The 13,363-nt window shown below is 31.3% G+C and overlaps 1 protein-coding gene across 4 annotated transcripts; it reads left to right on the forward strand.

Annotated features, from left to right (window-relative positions):
• Positions 1-1,300: 1,300 nt before the first annotated feature.
• Positions 1,301-13,044, forward strand: LOC144974875 (uncharacterized). 4 transcript variants are annotated; one of them, XM_078918297.1, is made up of 9 exons: positions 1,301-1,339; positions 2,063-2,201; positions 2,410-2,527; positions 4,299-4,504; positions 5,853-6,053; positions 6,794-6,896; positions 7,710-7,821; positions 9,062-9,169; positions 10,392-13,044. In XM_078918297.1, the coding sequence occupies exons 3-9, from the start codon at positions 2,454-2,456 to the stop codon at positions 12,297-12,299; spliced, it is 2,712 nt and encodes a 903-aa protein (XP_078774423.1). In that variant the 5' UTR covers positions 1,301-1,339; positions 2,063-2,201; positions 2,410-2,453; the 3' UTR covers positions 12,300-13,044. The 4 variants fall into 4 exon arrangements, with proteins under 4 accessions (XP_078774423.1, XP_078774425.1, XP_078774424.1 ...); XM_078918299.1 differs by having other exon boundaries at positions 1,307-1,339; positions 5,853-6,044; positions 10,392-12,888; XM_078918298.1 differs by lacking the exon at positions 2,063-2,201 and having other exon boundaries at positions 1,310-1,339.
• Positions 13,045-13,363: the final 319 nt, after the last annotated feature.

Raw genomic sequence — 13,363 nt, forward strand, 5'->3', positions numbered from 1 at the left:
TACAAACGTTTAAAAGAAATATAATTATGTCTTAAAAGAAGACTCATGAGTAAGATCGTGTCGTTATTTCATTTAAGTATGTAAGTATTGATGACAGTAATAATTACAGCACTTTAACACGGTAGTTGTAACAAGTTTATCATTCTCCACCTTCAATCTGGTGTTGTAGAGATAGTCCCTCTAAAATGTCAATTCAGCTTGTGTTGTAAATCTTTTTTTCATTTTATACAAAATAAATTCGCATACGCGAATTGCGAATCAAAGCAAATTACCCTGAAAATTTCAACAATGAATGTTCTTTCGTGAAAACAATTGAAAAATAAAATCAATTCATACAATCAATATATAATCCTCATTTACTCTTTTTGAGAGTGTCAGTGATAACTTCCATCATGCAAAGGGTGCAATCGAGGCAGGGTCAAATATACTCTATGGACCATGAGAAAAGTACCTTTTCTATTAATTTAAAAATTTTGTTTTATATTATTATTATTATTATTATTATTATTATTATTATTATTATTATTATTATTATTATTATTATTATTATTATTATTATATTATATTATTATTATTATTATTATTATTATTATTATTATTATTATTATTATTATATTATTATTATTATTATTATTATTATTATTATTATTATTATTATTATTATTATTATTATTATTTTTTTTTTTTTTATTATTATTTTTTATTAAATTATATTATTATTATTATTATTATTATTATTATTATTATTATTATTATTTTATTTTTTAATTATTTATTTTTATATTTTTTTTTATTATTATTATATTATTATTATTATTATTATATTTATTTATTATTTTTTTTTTTATTTTATTTTTTTTTTATATTTGTTTTTTATATTTATTTTATTTTATTTTTTTATTTTTTTTATTTTTTTTAATTTTTTATTTATTTATTTTTTTTTAAAATTATTATTTAATTAACTAATTCATCTATTTATTTGGGGGGGGGGGGGGGGGGGGGGAGTGGGATATGCAACATCGACAGTTGAATCTGTCCTCAAACTGATGAGTTAGTCGGTTTATGTGCTGTTTGGATTTCGATGACATTATGAATGTCAAGCATTTACTTACATTAAACATTTTCTTATCTTGGAGGAATGCTATTGTTTGAAAAATAAGAAAGAAAAAGCAATAAAAAGAACGAATGAAGACCGGTTTTGATTAAATCATGCAAAAGTTTTCCAGAATAAAACATCGAAATATTAAATTCATGAAAAAAAATCGGAAGTTTTCCTGAGGACTGAGACTGCAAGTACTGCAAGATTGTCCGCAACTCTAGAATTAGAATAGGTACAGTAGTAAGTAACAGAAATGTTTTTATATATTATTTAATAGGATTTACAAAACATGGACTTAGACTAGCTATCTAGATACTTGAAGTTTACAAAGAAGGAAATCTACATTTTATCATAACAAACCTTGATAGATTAGTGAATGTTTAAAGTTTCCCACCATTGTTTTGGTTATCCACCGGCCACCGCCATTCATTCATCATTCATCATTTTTTTCTAGCCTCTGTTGATAGGTAGATAGGTGCAAAAAAAAAAAAAAATTAAAAAAAAAGTAAAGCTGTCCTAGTTTGCTTGTATTTTCTAGTAGGGTTAGTTCGAGGTCGGGGGATTTTTTTCTATTAGGGTTAGTTAAAGGTCCTTTGGTGTTTGCACAATTACTATTTATTAGGGCAGGGTTAATCATCTCTCATCATCTTTTCTACTTCTACTATTCTACCACAGCTACCACATCAACATCATTATCAAAACTACAGCAACCGCCACCACCATTACATCATCATCATTCATCACTACCACTTCAACATCATCAACACAACTACAATCACAACCACCACCATCACTACACAACAACTGACACATCGTCATCGTCAACGAAACGGAATGCAAAATAATAATATCTAAGTAATAATTTTTAAAAAAATTAATAATAATAATGTATATAATTAAATAAGAGTAATAATGATGATGTAGTTTATTTTTATTTTACGCACAATCCTCTATACAATAAAGCTCTAACCTCGAAGGCTACTACTGCAAATAACTGAAATGAATGATATCGTCTGGTTGCAGTACTAGTACTACTGCGAATAACGAATACGAACATCATCTGCCCACTGGCTTGTACTCCATAACATGGGAGTCTTACAAGGTAACTGAACTTAACAGATTTTGATGAATATTCTCAATTGCCATTGCATTTATTTTTATTACAGATAATGGCTTTGAAATGGAAATTTCAATTGATATGGTACCTATTTCTATTTTGATATGTGACTTGTTACATTCTGGTGATCATATCCATTTAACATTTTATTTTATCAGTTGCTTTATTTTATTTATTTATATTTTTTTTTCAGGTAGAAAGGAATAACTTCTTGAAACAATAGAAATCTTGTTTATTATGGTCGCAACATGTTCTGTTGTTGGTTGTCACAACCGTTGGTCTTCAAATGATCCTGGTCGAAGTTTTCATTCGTATGTTGATATTTTATTTGACTATACTAAATAATATTTGAAATAACTATTTATTAAATACTGCATTGATAAAGTTTGTCACTCAACAGTAGAATTTCTAAAGCCACTAGATATGCTCAAATCACTTTTTAAATCGTTCACAAGCCAACAGTAAAACTTAACATGGAGTTTGAAACATGACGTCAGTAAGGTGCTTTTTATCATTTTTTTTCTTCAGGTACTTATTTTGCACCTGAATATGGTAAGATTTTATAAATAAAGAGCCTTTTCAAGGACTCAACTTTGCTCTACCCCCATTAGGAAGAACCTTTTGTTCACAAGTCGTGTCTTGCCACTAGACCACAATGATGCAGATACCTTGATTTGCAATCCAAATATGATATTTGATTCCATGTTGAGATTTTGTAGGAGAGTAATTGTGTCAGTGCATGACATAATCAGTCAGAAGGTGAAAATTTTGGATTTACATTTTTTTGCATTTTCTGAAATGCAAGAATGCGCTCCCCAGAGCATTTTAATCTTTATTTGAAGTAAATCGGGTGATGTTTCACGAAGTTATGGTCAGATGTATGGGGAAGGTATCCAGCAACTTTTCTCAAATTTCATACATTTTCAACTTGACTAGCTGTAAAAAATATTTAGAAGAGATATTAAGCTTTGATATTTCCCGAAGATGTACAAAAAGGGTTGATTTAATCATTCAAGACATGAACTCATTTTTGATGAAAATTGACCTTCTAACTAAATTTGGCAATATCTCAGTTCAAACATTTTCACCATCCGACTAAGTATATAATTCACTGCAACAATTTCATTCGTTTTCTCAGCAGAAATAAAAATATGATGTAAATGTTTTGGACACAGTTAAAGGAAGGGGAGGAGTAACACTAAAGAATAACCTTTTTTCTTTCTGGCATTTAGGAAAATTTATTTTTTGGTAGGATAACGATGTTATGTGTCCTTTTATTTTCCTTGAAAAGGGAAAAATATAATTCAGAGATAATGTAATTTGTGACTCGTTTAACCAGAGATAACAATATTCTCATTACTATGGAAGCAAATAACTCATAGCATAAATGAGACAAAATATTTCAGATTGCTTAAAAGAAAATTTTCTTCCTCTAATCCTCCCCGACCAAGCTTCTTTAACCAGAATTTTGTCACATTGGGTAGTGGACTATAAAATTGTGCTAAATTTTATATGCGTTTCTCTCAAATTAAAAGTTTATTAGTATTTATAGTTCAATTGCCGTAATGTTCTTAGTAATTGTTTACAATTTAATTTCATAAGTGAAAGAGACCAGATTTTTGACAAACCAATTTAATTATCAGCTATGGGTCATTCTTTAATGATTTACAAGGGCAGTTATCAAATCAAGAATTTTAGTTAATGTTTGTCACACTTCATAAATAGAAGTCAAAATTATGCCCTCTAAAGTCTTTTTAAAATACATTTTTAAAATTTGAAAACAAAATATAACGTCAATTGGCCATTAAATATTATTTTCTTGTTCAAGACAGCAGGTGTTTCCATGGTAACATATAATTGAATTTTTATTTAAAGAAAACATTGTTCTCATCCTTCCTGAACATCTGTATACAGGAGTTCCAACAAAATTTAGTAGATGATAAAAAAAAACAATTCTCCCTCTCTCAACCTTAAGGTTGGCTTCTTCATTGCTGTGTTTAAAGATTTGAAGTTTATTGCACTTTCATTATTTTTGATGGAGAGAAAAAAAATTCTGAAATTATGTTTATCATTGATTTACAGATTTCCAAAAGATCCCAAAGTCTTGAAAAGATGGCTAAGGAAAATACGTCGAGACAGAGATGGAAAACTCTGGTATCCAAATAAATTTGATCGAATATGCAGTGATCACTTTCATGTGGAGGACTTTTCAGATGTCGTAAGTTGTTTACCAAGGCTTCGACGAGATGCAGTTCCATCCATATTTCCTGAAGTTTATTATCAACCTAGTGAGTTTTGATCCCTTTTAAAGTCTTTTAAGAATGTTTGGCTCTGTGGTCTTGTTGTATGACACTTAGTGGCTGTTGCACAGTACAAAAACTCACATGTTTTTTTTCTTCACATATTTGTGACTTGCCAGCTCGAAACGATATTAAGATAAAGCTTATTTTATGCCTGAAAACTTGATATCAAATTTATAAAATTCTTTACATGCTGAGATATAAACAAGTTTTGAGAAAGTTGACTTTGAAGTTGAGGCGAGGCATCTGCTTCATGCACAGTCAGATCAGCAGGCAAAGGTATCTCAATGGAAACGGCCATAAAAAATTTTACGAGGGTAATAAAATTTTTCTTGAGCTTAGAATTATTAAATAATATCCCTACAAATGTTTGAAACAATCCAAATGTTAATTTTGTAGTTATTTATTAATATATATAAGATGCCATTAAATTAATCAAAACAGCAATATTTTGACTGTATTTTTTAAAAAGTTACCCCCTCTTGGCGGCATCATTAGGAATATAGATAATCCATCAAATAAATGTCTGATGTACACAGAAAATCACAAATCTTGTCCAAAGTGAGTGAATTGGGAGTTAATTATTGTGCCCAAGGAGAAAAAAAATGAGAAAGAACCTGAACCTAAACCCAAATCTTCTGAATCACAGTGCAATGCTTTAACCACCGGGCCACCTTTAATTTTTATTGTTGTTAAGGAATATTTTAGTGTTGTTTACAATTTTAAAAATTCGTTATTGGTTGAATTGTGAGACTATGGAATCTATCATGCTTTTTCTGAGATAGATAGAGTCCCACCCTTTGCTGTGATGTCTTATATGCTATTGATGGAAGACCATCCTTAACCTTAAATTTCTCAGTGTCAGGAGGCGCATAAGACCTGGACATTTTCCTTCCATTTCATCTGGTCTTTGGCTACAGTCCTGGCCCTCTGCCAGAGATACCATCCAATTTCGTTCCTCTCCTTTTTATTTGTGGAAAAAGTGACTCGTAATAATTAAGCCCTGGAAAGGGTAGTCTGTTTGAAGGAAATTAAACTCTTGTTTTGAAAGTGTCACAAACTTGAAATTTATATCACTTATACTCAATTTTTATGTTGAATTGTTGTCTTTTTATGTAATAAAATGATTGTAGTTTCTAAAATCACTAAAATCTGAAATTTGATAATTTTGACCATTTCCACTTTAAACCAATTTTCTCTATTTTTCAAATCCTGACGTGCGGCTTTGGGCGGGCAGGTCTTATTTTTACCAAAAAAAAAAAAAAAGAAAGATTTTGAAATTTTTAACGAACAGTATGACAACTCTTATTTGAATTATTGATATTGATATTTCCAGATAAAAAACGACAGATTATTAAAAAAGGTGCTGGGTGTCATCATGATGGTAATGATCAAGCCATTGATGGTTGTGGAGATGATGATGATGATAATGATATTCCTCCAGAGCATCACTACCAAACAATCTCTGACATGTCAGACGCTAATAGTTCTCAAAATAAAGTCAAAACATTTCATACGATGGAAAGATGTGAGCAAAGTAGGTTTTGATCGTGGTGTTAATTAGTATGCAGTACTGTGTCTTGTATTATAACTAAACTCAAATAATCTTGACTATAGTTAGTGACAACAATTGCAAAATTCTGCACCCTTGCAAATATTAGCCCACTTGACTGGGTTGTGAATGAGTAGCTAGTTATAAGCTCTGGTGGACATTGTAAGAGTACCCTTACTCAAAAAAAAGGGCCTTACATGCAATTTTTATCATATGAAATGGAAACATATGAGGAAACAAAAAAAAACATGGACATCCGAGCAAAATGATATACTTTCATCAAATAGCTAGCTTTGTTTACACACTTTTAGGATAAAACGTGAGGATGATGAAGTGCAATGATGTAGTGGTTATCATGCTTGCTTTTTAAAAATAAATAGTCTTTTTTGTTTTATGGCTTTTCTATCTGCTTTTTTTTTTTTTTACATACCCGATAGTGCTACTCTGTTACTCCTCTGTTACTAGATTACTACTGTAATTTATGGAAAAACTTTCTGGATTGGAATCATTCAGTATCTAATTTTTTTAATTGGTTGATTTAGAGTGCCATAATTATTTAATTAGTTTTCTCTATATTTCTTTACATATTAAAGTAAGACTGCTATGTTGTCATATCCAAAAGGCCATACCACAAATATTTAACAATTTGTATTCAATCTAATTTTTTTTGTCTCTCCCCCTCCCCCCACCTCTCCCCTCCTTTTTCCCTCCTCATCCCCCATCAGTTTTAAGGCTAGTAAAGCCATTTCGTGAGAGGGATGTAATGATTCTGGTTGAGAAATATTTAAAGTTGTGTGAAAAATTTCAACGCTTAAAAAGGCTGGCGAGGTAACGGCATTTAAATTACAAAAAAATTTTTTTTTTATTTATCTCTGAATCAATTTAAAGATTTGAGTATTCTTTGTGTATATTTGAAAAGCAAAGTTTATAAAAATGCATATTACTGTTTACTGTTTTTACCTCACAATCCTGGTGAGCAGAACTTGCTTTCTTTCACTTCTCTCCACTGGTTAACGTTGGGTTCTGTTTTGCCCCTCTAATATTTTCCAAAATTGTCCATGATATATCACTTTGAACATTTTTTCTCCCAATAATTAAAAATGAATAAAAATGCTTTTCTTCTTGGGATTTAAAGACATGTGGCAGGTCTTAAAACTGCTGTTAACTATAATCCAAAGCCCATGATTATACCAAAAGACATCGAAATTAAAATTCTAAACAAATTTTATTCATGTTTCGACACAGCAAACATATTTGATATTGAAAATGTAAACCATAAATTAGACAGGGCTTTAGACGATGAAATGACTTTTTGAGGTCAGTGAAGAAGAATCATGATTCATATTTTCGAAACTAAACGAGAGGAAGGCACACATATTTTTAACATGTCCCTCCAGTGCGTTTCAATCCCTGCAATTTGGAAAATTTCAAAAATTATTCCTGTTCCAAAAAGAAGAAGAAAAATTTGAATCAATGATTGATCACAGACCTGTTGCACTGACTTCAATAGTCATGACATTTTTAGAAAAACCTATATTGTCAATATCATTTATATAGCATTTAATGGATTTTTTAACATTTGAATTTATGTTGTTCCTTTCCACTATTGTTATTTATTATTATTATTATGTCTGTCTGCAGTATCAATGTGGACTTGTTATATCTTGGTATGGACCTCGGCAATCTCCCAGGGATTAAGGAAGAAGTCAGTAAAATTCAACAATTAGTTCACCTTGTGATGAATGAAACAGAGGTAATTGGAATAAATATATTATAATTTTGAGATAAATAATTCTTTAGTCAATCAAACACAATAGTATTTTTACCCAAGTTTGATGTCAGTCTCATGGTTATATTGTGTTTATTTTAGAATATTTAAATGAAATATTGGGATGAGTTGATGATGCAAATATTTTATTACTAGCTGTGGAAAGTATTGTATTATTCAATTGTTTTGCTTATCATCAGATATTTAAAAAAATTGTTTATACTATATCATACACCATTATAAAAGCAGAGTACACTCTGCTTTATTGCATACTTCTTAAAATTCGAATAAATGTGATGATTTTAAAAAAGCAGTGTGAACTGTATCTACTATAGCCTTGTAAGTGAGCTTATAACTGCATGTGGTGGACAGGAGGTCACTTGCTATGTCCTCTTGGAGTGGAATTACTTGGTTTTGTCCTGGCCCTTGCTAGAGTCCTTGGTTGAGAAGGAAACAGTCAGATGTATAGTGTTAGTTTTGGGAAGTAATATGATTTTTCTTGTAAGTCATCTCTCTGTTATATACTGATTGTTATATTTTTGTTTTGAACATATCTTGAACATATCTTGAAACATTTGATTGTGTACCTCTTAGTAGGATCCTGTGCTGGTGTCTGGATGAGACCTTTTAGGTGATCTCAAACTAAATACATTGATGTAAGCTCTTGGAATCTACATCTTATCTTTATTTGAACCAATTCCCCTTTGTCTTACTTTTTCTTGGGTGCTTTAATTGTATTATTATAGAATTTTTTTACTATCCTATTTTCTTCATTTCTACTGGCGCTGATATGACCTAAATGTGTTGTAAGTGCCGTGAAACCCTTTAAAACATAAACAAAACAAAGAAGCTGTTTGGGGTCAGATAGTCTGTGTGGAGCAGTCACCTCACATGCAAATGGACTAATATTAATCCTTGGCTCAGTCAAGATTTTTTCTCTGATCCACTCAGCTGTAATGGGGTGTCCGGATCTGTTAGATCTGGAGGAAAGTACTCTGCAATGGACAAACATTTTAGCAAGCATTTGCTTTTTGTTTAATGCTACAGAAACCAAGATATACTATGACTATATTTTCATCAGAGTTTTATAGTGATTTGAGTTTGTCATTTGGTGCATTGCAGTCATGTTTACTAATTTTAAATATTTTTTTTTCATAGTTTTTAATACTTAGTTTTTTCTTTCTATTAAAGATATAACCATCCTTATTTTTATTGCCACATGCAGGTTTATGATATTGAAATATTCAGTATGGAAAATGAAGTTGTTGCAGAACATGATGGGGTCTTTGAACAGCACGTTATATCAGAAGTAAAGAAAGATGATTCAATTGAGGTATTACCAATCTGTCAGTTACCAAATACAGCTAAACCGCAGTTCATGTAGTGAATGAGGTTGTCTTATCCACCCTGTAATAAGATTAAATTTGTATGGCAGTTTAACAATAAATCTTTATTATCCCATTACATTTTGGACCTTTGACAAACTTGGCTAAATAATGAATAAATTTACTATGAAATTTATGCAGTCCATGTTCTTCTAATGAGTATAAGTATAAGCTGGGCTTGAAGTACAGATTTCAATGAAAGTTTGTGGGGAATCTTGACATTGGAAATAGATTAAACAGAATACCCTGAATCAAACTATTCATGCATATTGAAGTGATCACGAAATCTGTAATGTCATACATTAAACTCAAGACAAAACTGTTTTCACTGTATGACTTACGTGCAGGAACTCGGTAATAATAAACTTAAACTCTTTTAGTAATAGCTTATTAGCAACTTTGGACATATCATGGATGATTCTTGTTCAAATCAGATGTTTGGTGGATTATCTACATTCCTTTATGGAATGCCTTGGTGACGGCATCTCACAATACCACACCGATGCTCAAAGTTTTAAAAAACAAAATTTATTAGCTACTCACCTTTACTGTTTTCTGGTTTTTAGCTGCATTGCTTACAGTTAAATCAAATTATGGCAATACAAATTCCTTGAATTTCAATCAAACTGATTTTCTTTGAACACCACAGTGTGGTGTGAACTGGAGAGGGAAGACAAAATTAGGGATATAATGCATGATTGCCAATTTTCAGTATATTTACTGAATTCAGTATGATAAAAAACCTCAGTATATTTTCCAATCTTGCTGAACGGAAAAAAAGCAAGTACTAAATGTATTTTTACTGGAGTTCAATGCTCAGGTGGTCAGTGGATGTGCTTGCGTAAAAGTTCACTAATTTTTTGCCTCCTTAATTGGCACCCTGATAACGATTTTCTGCCCTTGCTGTAAACAATTTGTTCCCTGAATGGAGCCCCGTGAGACTAATTATAAATAGAGTTTTAAGTTTCTGATTCATTCTGGCTTCAATTAGCTGTCACCAACTGCTGCCTGCAAGGCATATTTTGTGTAAGGTATGCTTTTGTGATTAGTTTAATACAGTCCTTGCCCAAACTAAGGTGGGTTTAAGTGGTTGGACAATCTTGCAAGCTTTCAATGTGATAGCAAAATATAATCTTTTTGTTTCATTCTCAATGCAATTTTTATCCACAGGAGTATGGAAACAAAGACAATGCTAGTCAAGAAAACGAGGTTTACCACGGGACAGTGACTGACCATCTAAGTGAGGACAATGGGAGGTTGGAATGGGAAATCGCTGTCTCCACCACATTAAGCGATTTTACTAAAAAAAATGTGAATGATGCTTGTATGAGAGAGGAAGGGCTTCTTGATTGTACAGCAAAAGGCAAAAAGGCACAGTTAGCTTTAGATTGCCCATCCTCTACACAATGTTCAGAAGGCTTTCTGAATATAGGCACGAAAGAGATAAATATTATGAATGGCAACACTCCATGTATACAAGTAGAAAAGAAGGAAACTAATAATGACATGGAAACAGAATCTTCTTGTGTAGTTAATAATTCAGTAGAACATAACAATCCAATAAGTATTTGCAATGATGATGTTGATGAAACTGAATCGTTTGATTTATCACATGCTGATGCTAGTGGTAATAATGATGAGGATTTGCATTTTGGAAAATTAAAAAATAGGATGGAGCTAGATCAGTTCTTAGCTAGTCATAATGATGGTGACATTCATTTTTGTAAGTTTTGTGATAAGCGATTTAAAAGCATGATATCTTTGAAAAATCATTTACTTAAATTTCTTGAAAAAAGAGTTTTTATATGTAGCCTATGCGGAAAAGAATTCCAAAAAAGATATAGACTGATGCAACATCGAGTAACACATGATGAAAACAAAGAAAAGAAACGTTTTAAGTGTTTAGAATGTGATAAAGAGTTTTTATATAAACATGACCTCTCATGTCATAAGGAAATTGTGCATTTAAATGGGCATAAATCACAACTTTGTTTTGTTTGTGGTGTTACGATTAAAGGAAAACGTGGTTTATTAAAACATGTTATGCAGCATGAAGAGTTTAAAAAGAATGGATTTCAAAGATGTTTAACATGTGGGAAAGATTTCGTTACAAAGAAACTTCTTGATGTCCATATGAAATATCACTTCGGACCTAAACATGTGGAAAGGCACAAAGCATGTCCAATATGTGGTAGAAATATTAAGTCACATAATTTGAATAGACATATTAGAACACACAAGGGAGAGAAACCTTATAAATGTTCAATTTGTGATAAAACATTCGCTGAAAAATATACATTAAAAGAGCATCAATATATTCATTTTGAGCTATATCCACATAGGTGCAAATATTGCAGAAAAGGCTTTGAGACGGCTGCTCTTTTAAGTCTTCACAAACAGGCTTACCCAAATAATTGCTGTAAAAAAAGTTATCGACGACCTCGCGTGGATCCTGCAACCAAACAGAGGGTAAAATCAACCAGGTGTACTTGTTGCAAAAAACATTTTTCATCAAGCATTTCTTTTGCTCTACATTTGTTGAAATCACATACAATAGAGCTCAATCATTGTCTTTTATGTAATGATGGTGTCACTTTCCCTTCATCTGAAGATTTTGAATTACATTTGAAAAATGTTCATTTAACTAAAAAGCCCTTTAATTGTAATATATGTGATGAATCGTTTTACACATCTTATAGATATTACAATCACAAACTCTTACACAAAGACAAAAATGCATTGATTTGCAAGCATTGTAGAAAATCTTTCTCAAGTGAATTGTCTTTGAGAAACCACATTGAGACAACCCATAGTCATCAAGCTAAAACTTATAACTGCCACATTTGTGGAAAGCAGTTTAATCGCAAAGCTAATCACTTATTACATGTAGCTCGTCATTCTGGTTTGAAGCCATATAAATGTCGCGTTTGTGGAGCTATGCTTGGATCAAGAGACAGCCTCAAATTGCATTTTTGGACTCACTCTGAAACGAAAAGATTCCCGTGCGATAAGTGTGATAAGGGTTTTAATGACAAAAGAAATTATTTGTCTCATATTAAGAAATACCATCTATCCTGAAAGAGTTAACAAGTGATTGAGAAAGAGACTGATTGAAGATTGAACAGGATTTACTCTTGATGGCCCAGTATCGGGACACAGCACACTTTTAAAGAATCAATTTGCAGGCAACCAGTATTTTACCAATCTATTGGTACCTGAAATCAGTGTCCATTACTCTTAAACATAAAACCAAAACAACATGTATTTTAGGTTCTGTCAATGGTGGTAGGGGTCCTTGACATCCTCTTGTGATAATAATAATAATTATATTTAAAGCACTTCCTTAGTACTTTATGTCAAGGCCCCAATGCACTCTACATAGATCAATAGTGTAAAGCTAAATGATTTCTCTTCTGTCAAACAATTTTGTCCTAGCGCCTTACTGTCATGTCCTACACACTAAGTGCCTTTGTTGGCTTTGGGCCCTTGTAAAGCATTTTGATCAAATTTTCATGGATTCATGGATTCACTACACATTTAAAAGCCCAGTTTATTTGAGTTCACATGGAATGAAATCAAATACCTGCTTTTGCCTAAGACGTGCTTCAGGCCTTTTTGCTGGAGGTAGCAAGAAGATTGAAATGATGATTTAAAAAGAAGAAAAAAATGGATGGGGGGGGGGGGGGGGGGGACATATGTTGTTCTTATAAATCATTTATATTTCTGTATATTAATGATTTGTTATAATTGACTTCTCTGAACTCTCTATGTGTTCATAAAGTAGTTGTGAATAAATTTCAAGTAAGATTTTTCACTGTTTGAATTATTCTTCTTGTCTTACTTTTTTATATTGTAAAGTGCTTGTGAGTTTGTTTCTTGTTTTTTTTTTTTATTATTTATTTATTTGTTTTTTTTGTGGAGCAATTTGACTATTTGACATTTATCTTTTGACCATCAACTTCCGAAAGAAGTGTTCCAAACGTTGAAAACTCATCTCCAATAAAATATATAAACAAACAACAATTAGACAGTATAAAAATGTATTCCTGAAATGGAATTAATATATTTGCCGTTTTGTGTTTTATGATATCTGAGACCAAATACAAAACAATGCAAGACCAATTCTACTATGACTGAAAATA

The sequence above is a fragment of the Berghia stephanieae genome, chromosome 6 (assembly GCF_034508935.2).
Source record: "Berghia stephanieae isolate SIO BIC M18660-M18661 chromosome 6, UCSD_Bste_1.3, whole genome shotgun sequence".
Classification (NCBI taxonomy): domain Eukaryota; kingdom Metazoa; phylum Mollusca; class Gastropoda; order Nudibranchia; family Aeolidiidae; genus Berghia; species Berghia stephanieae.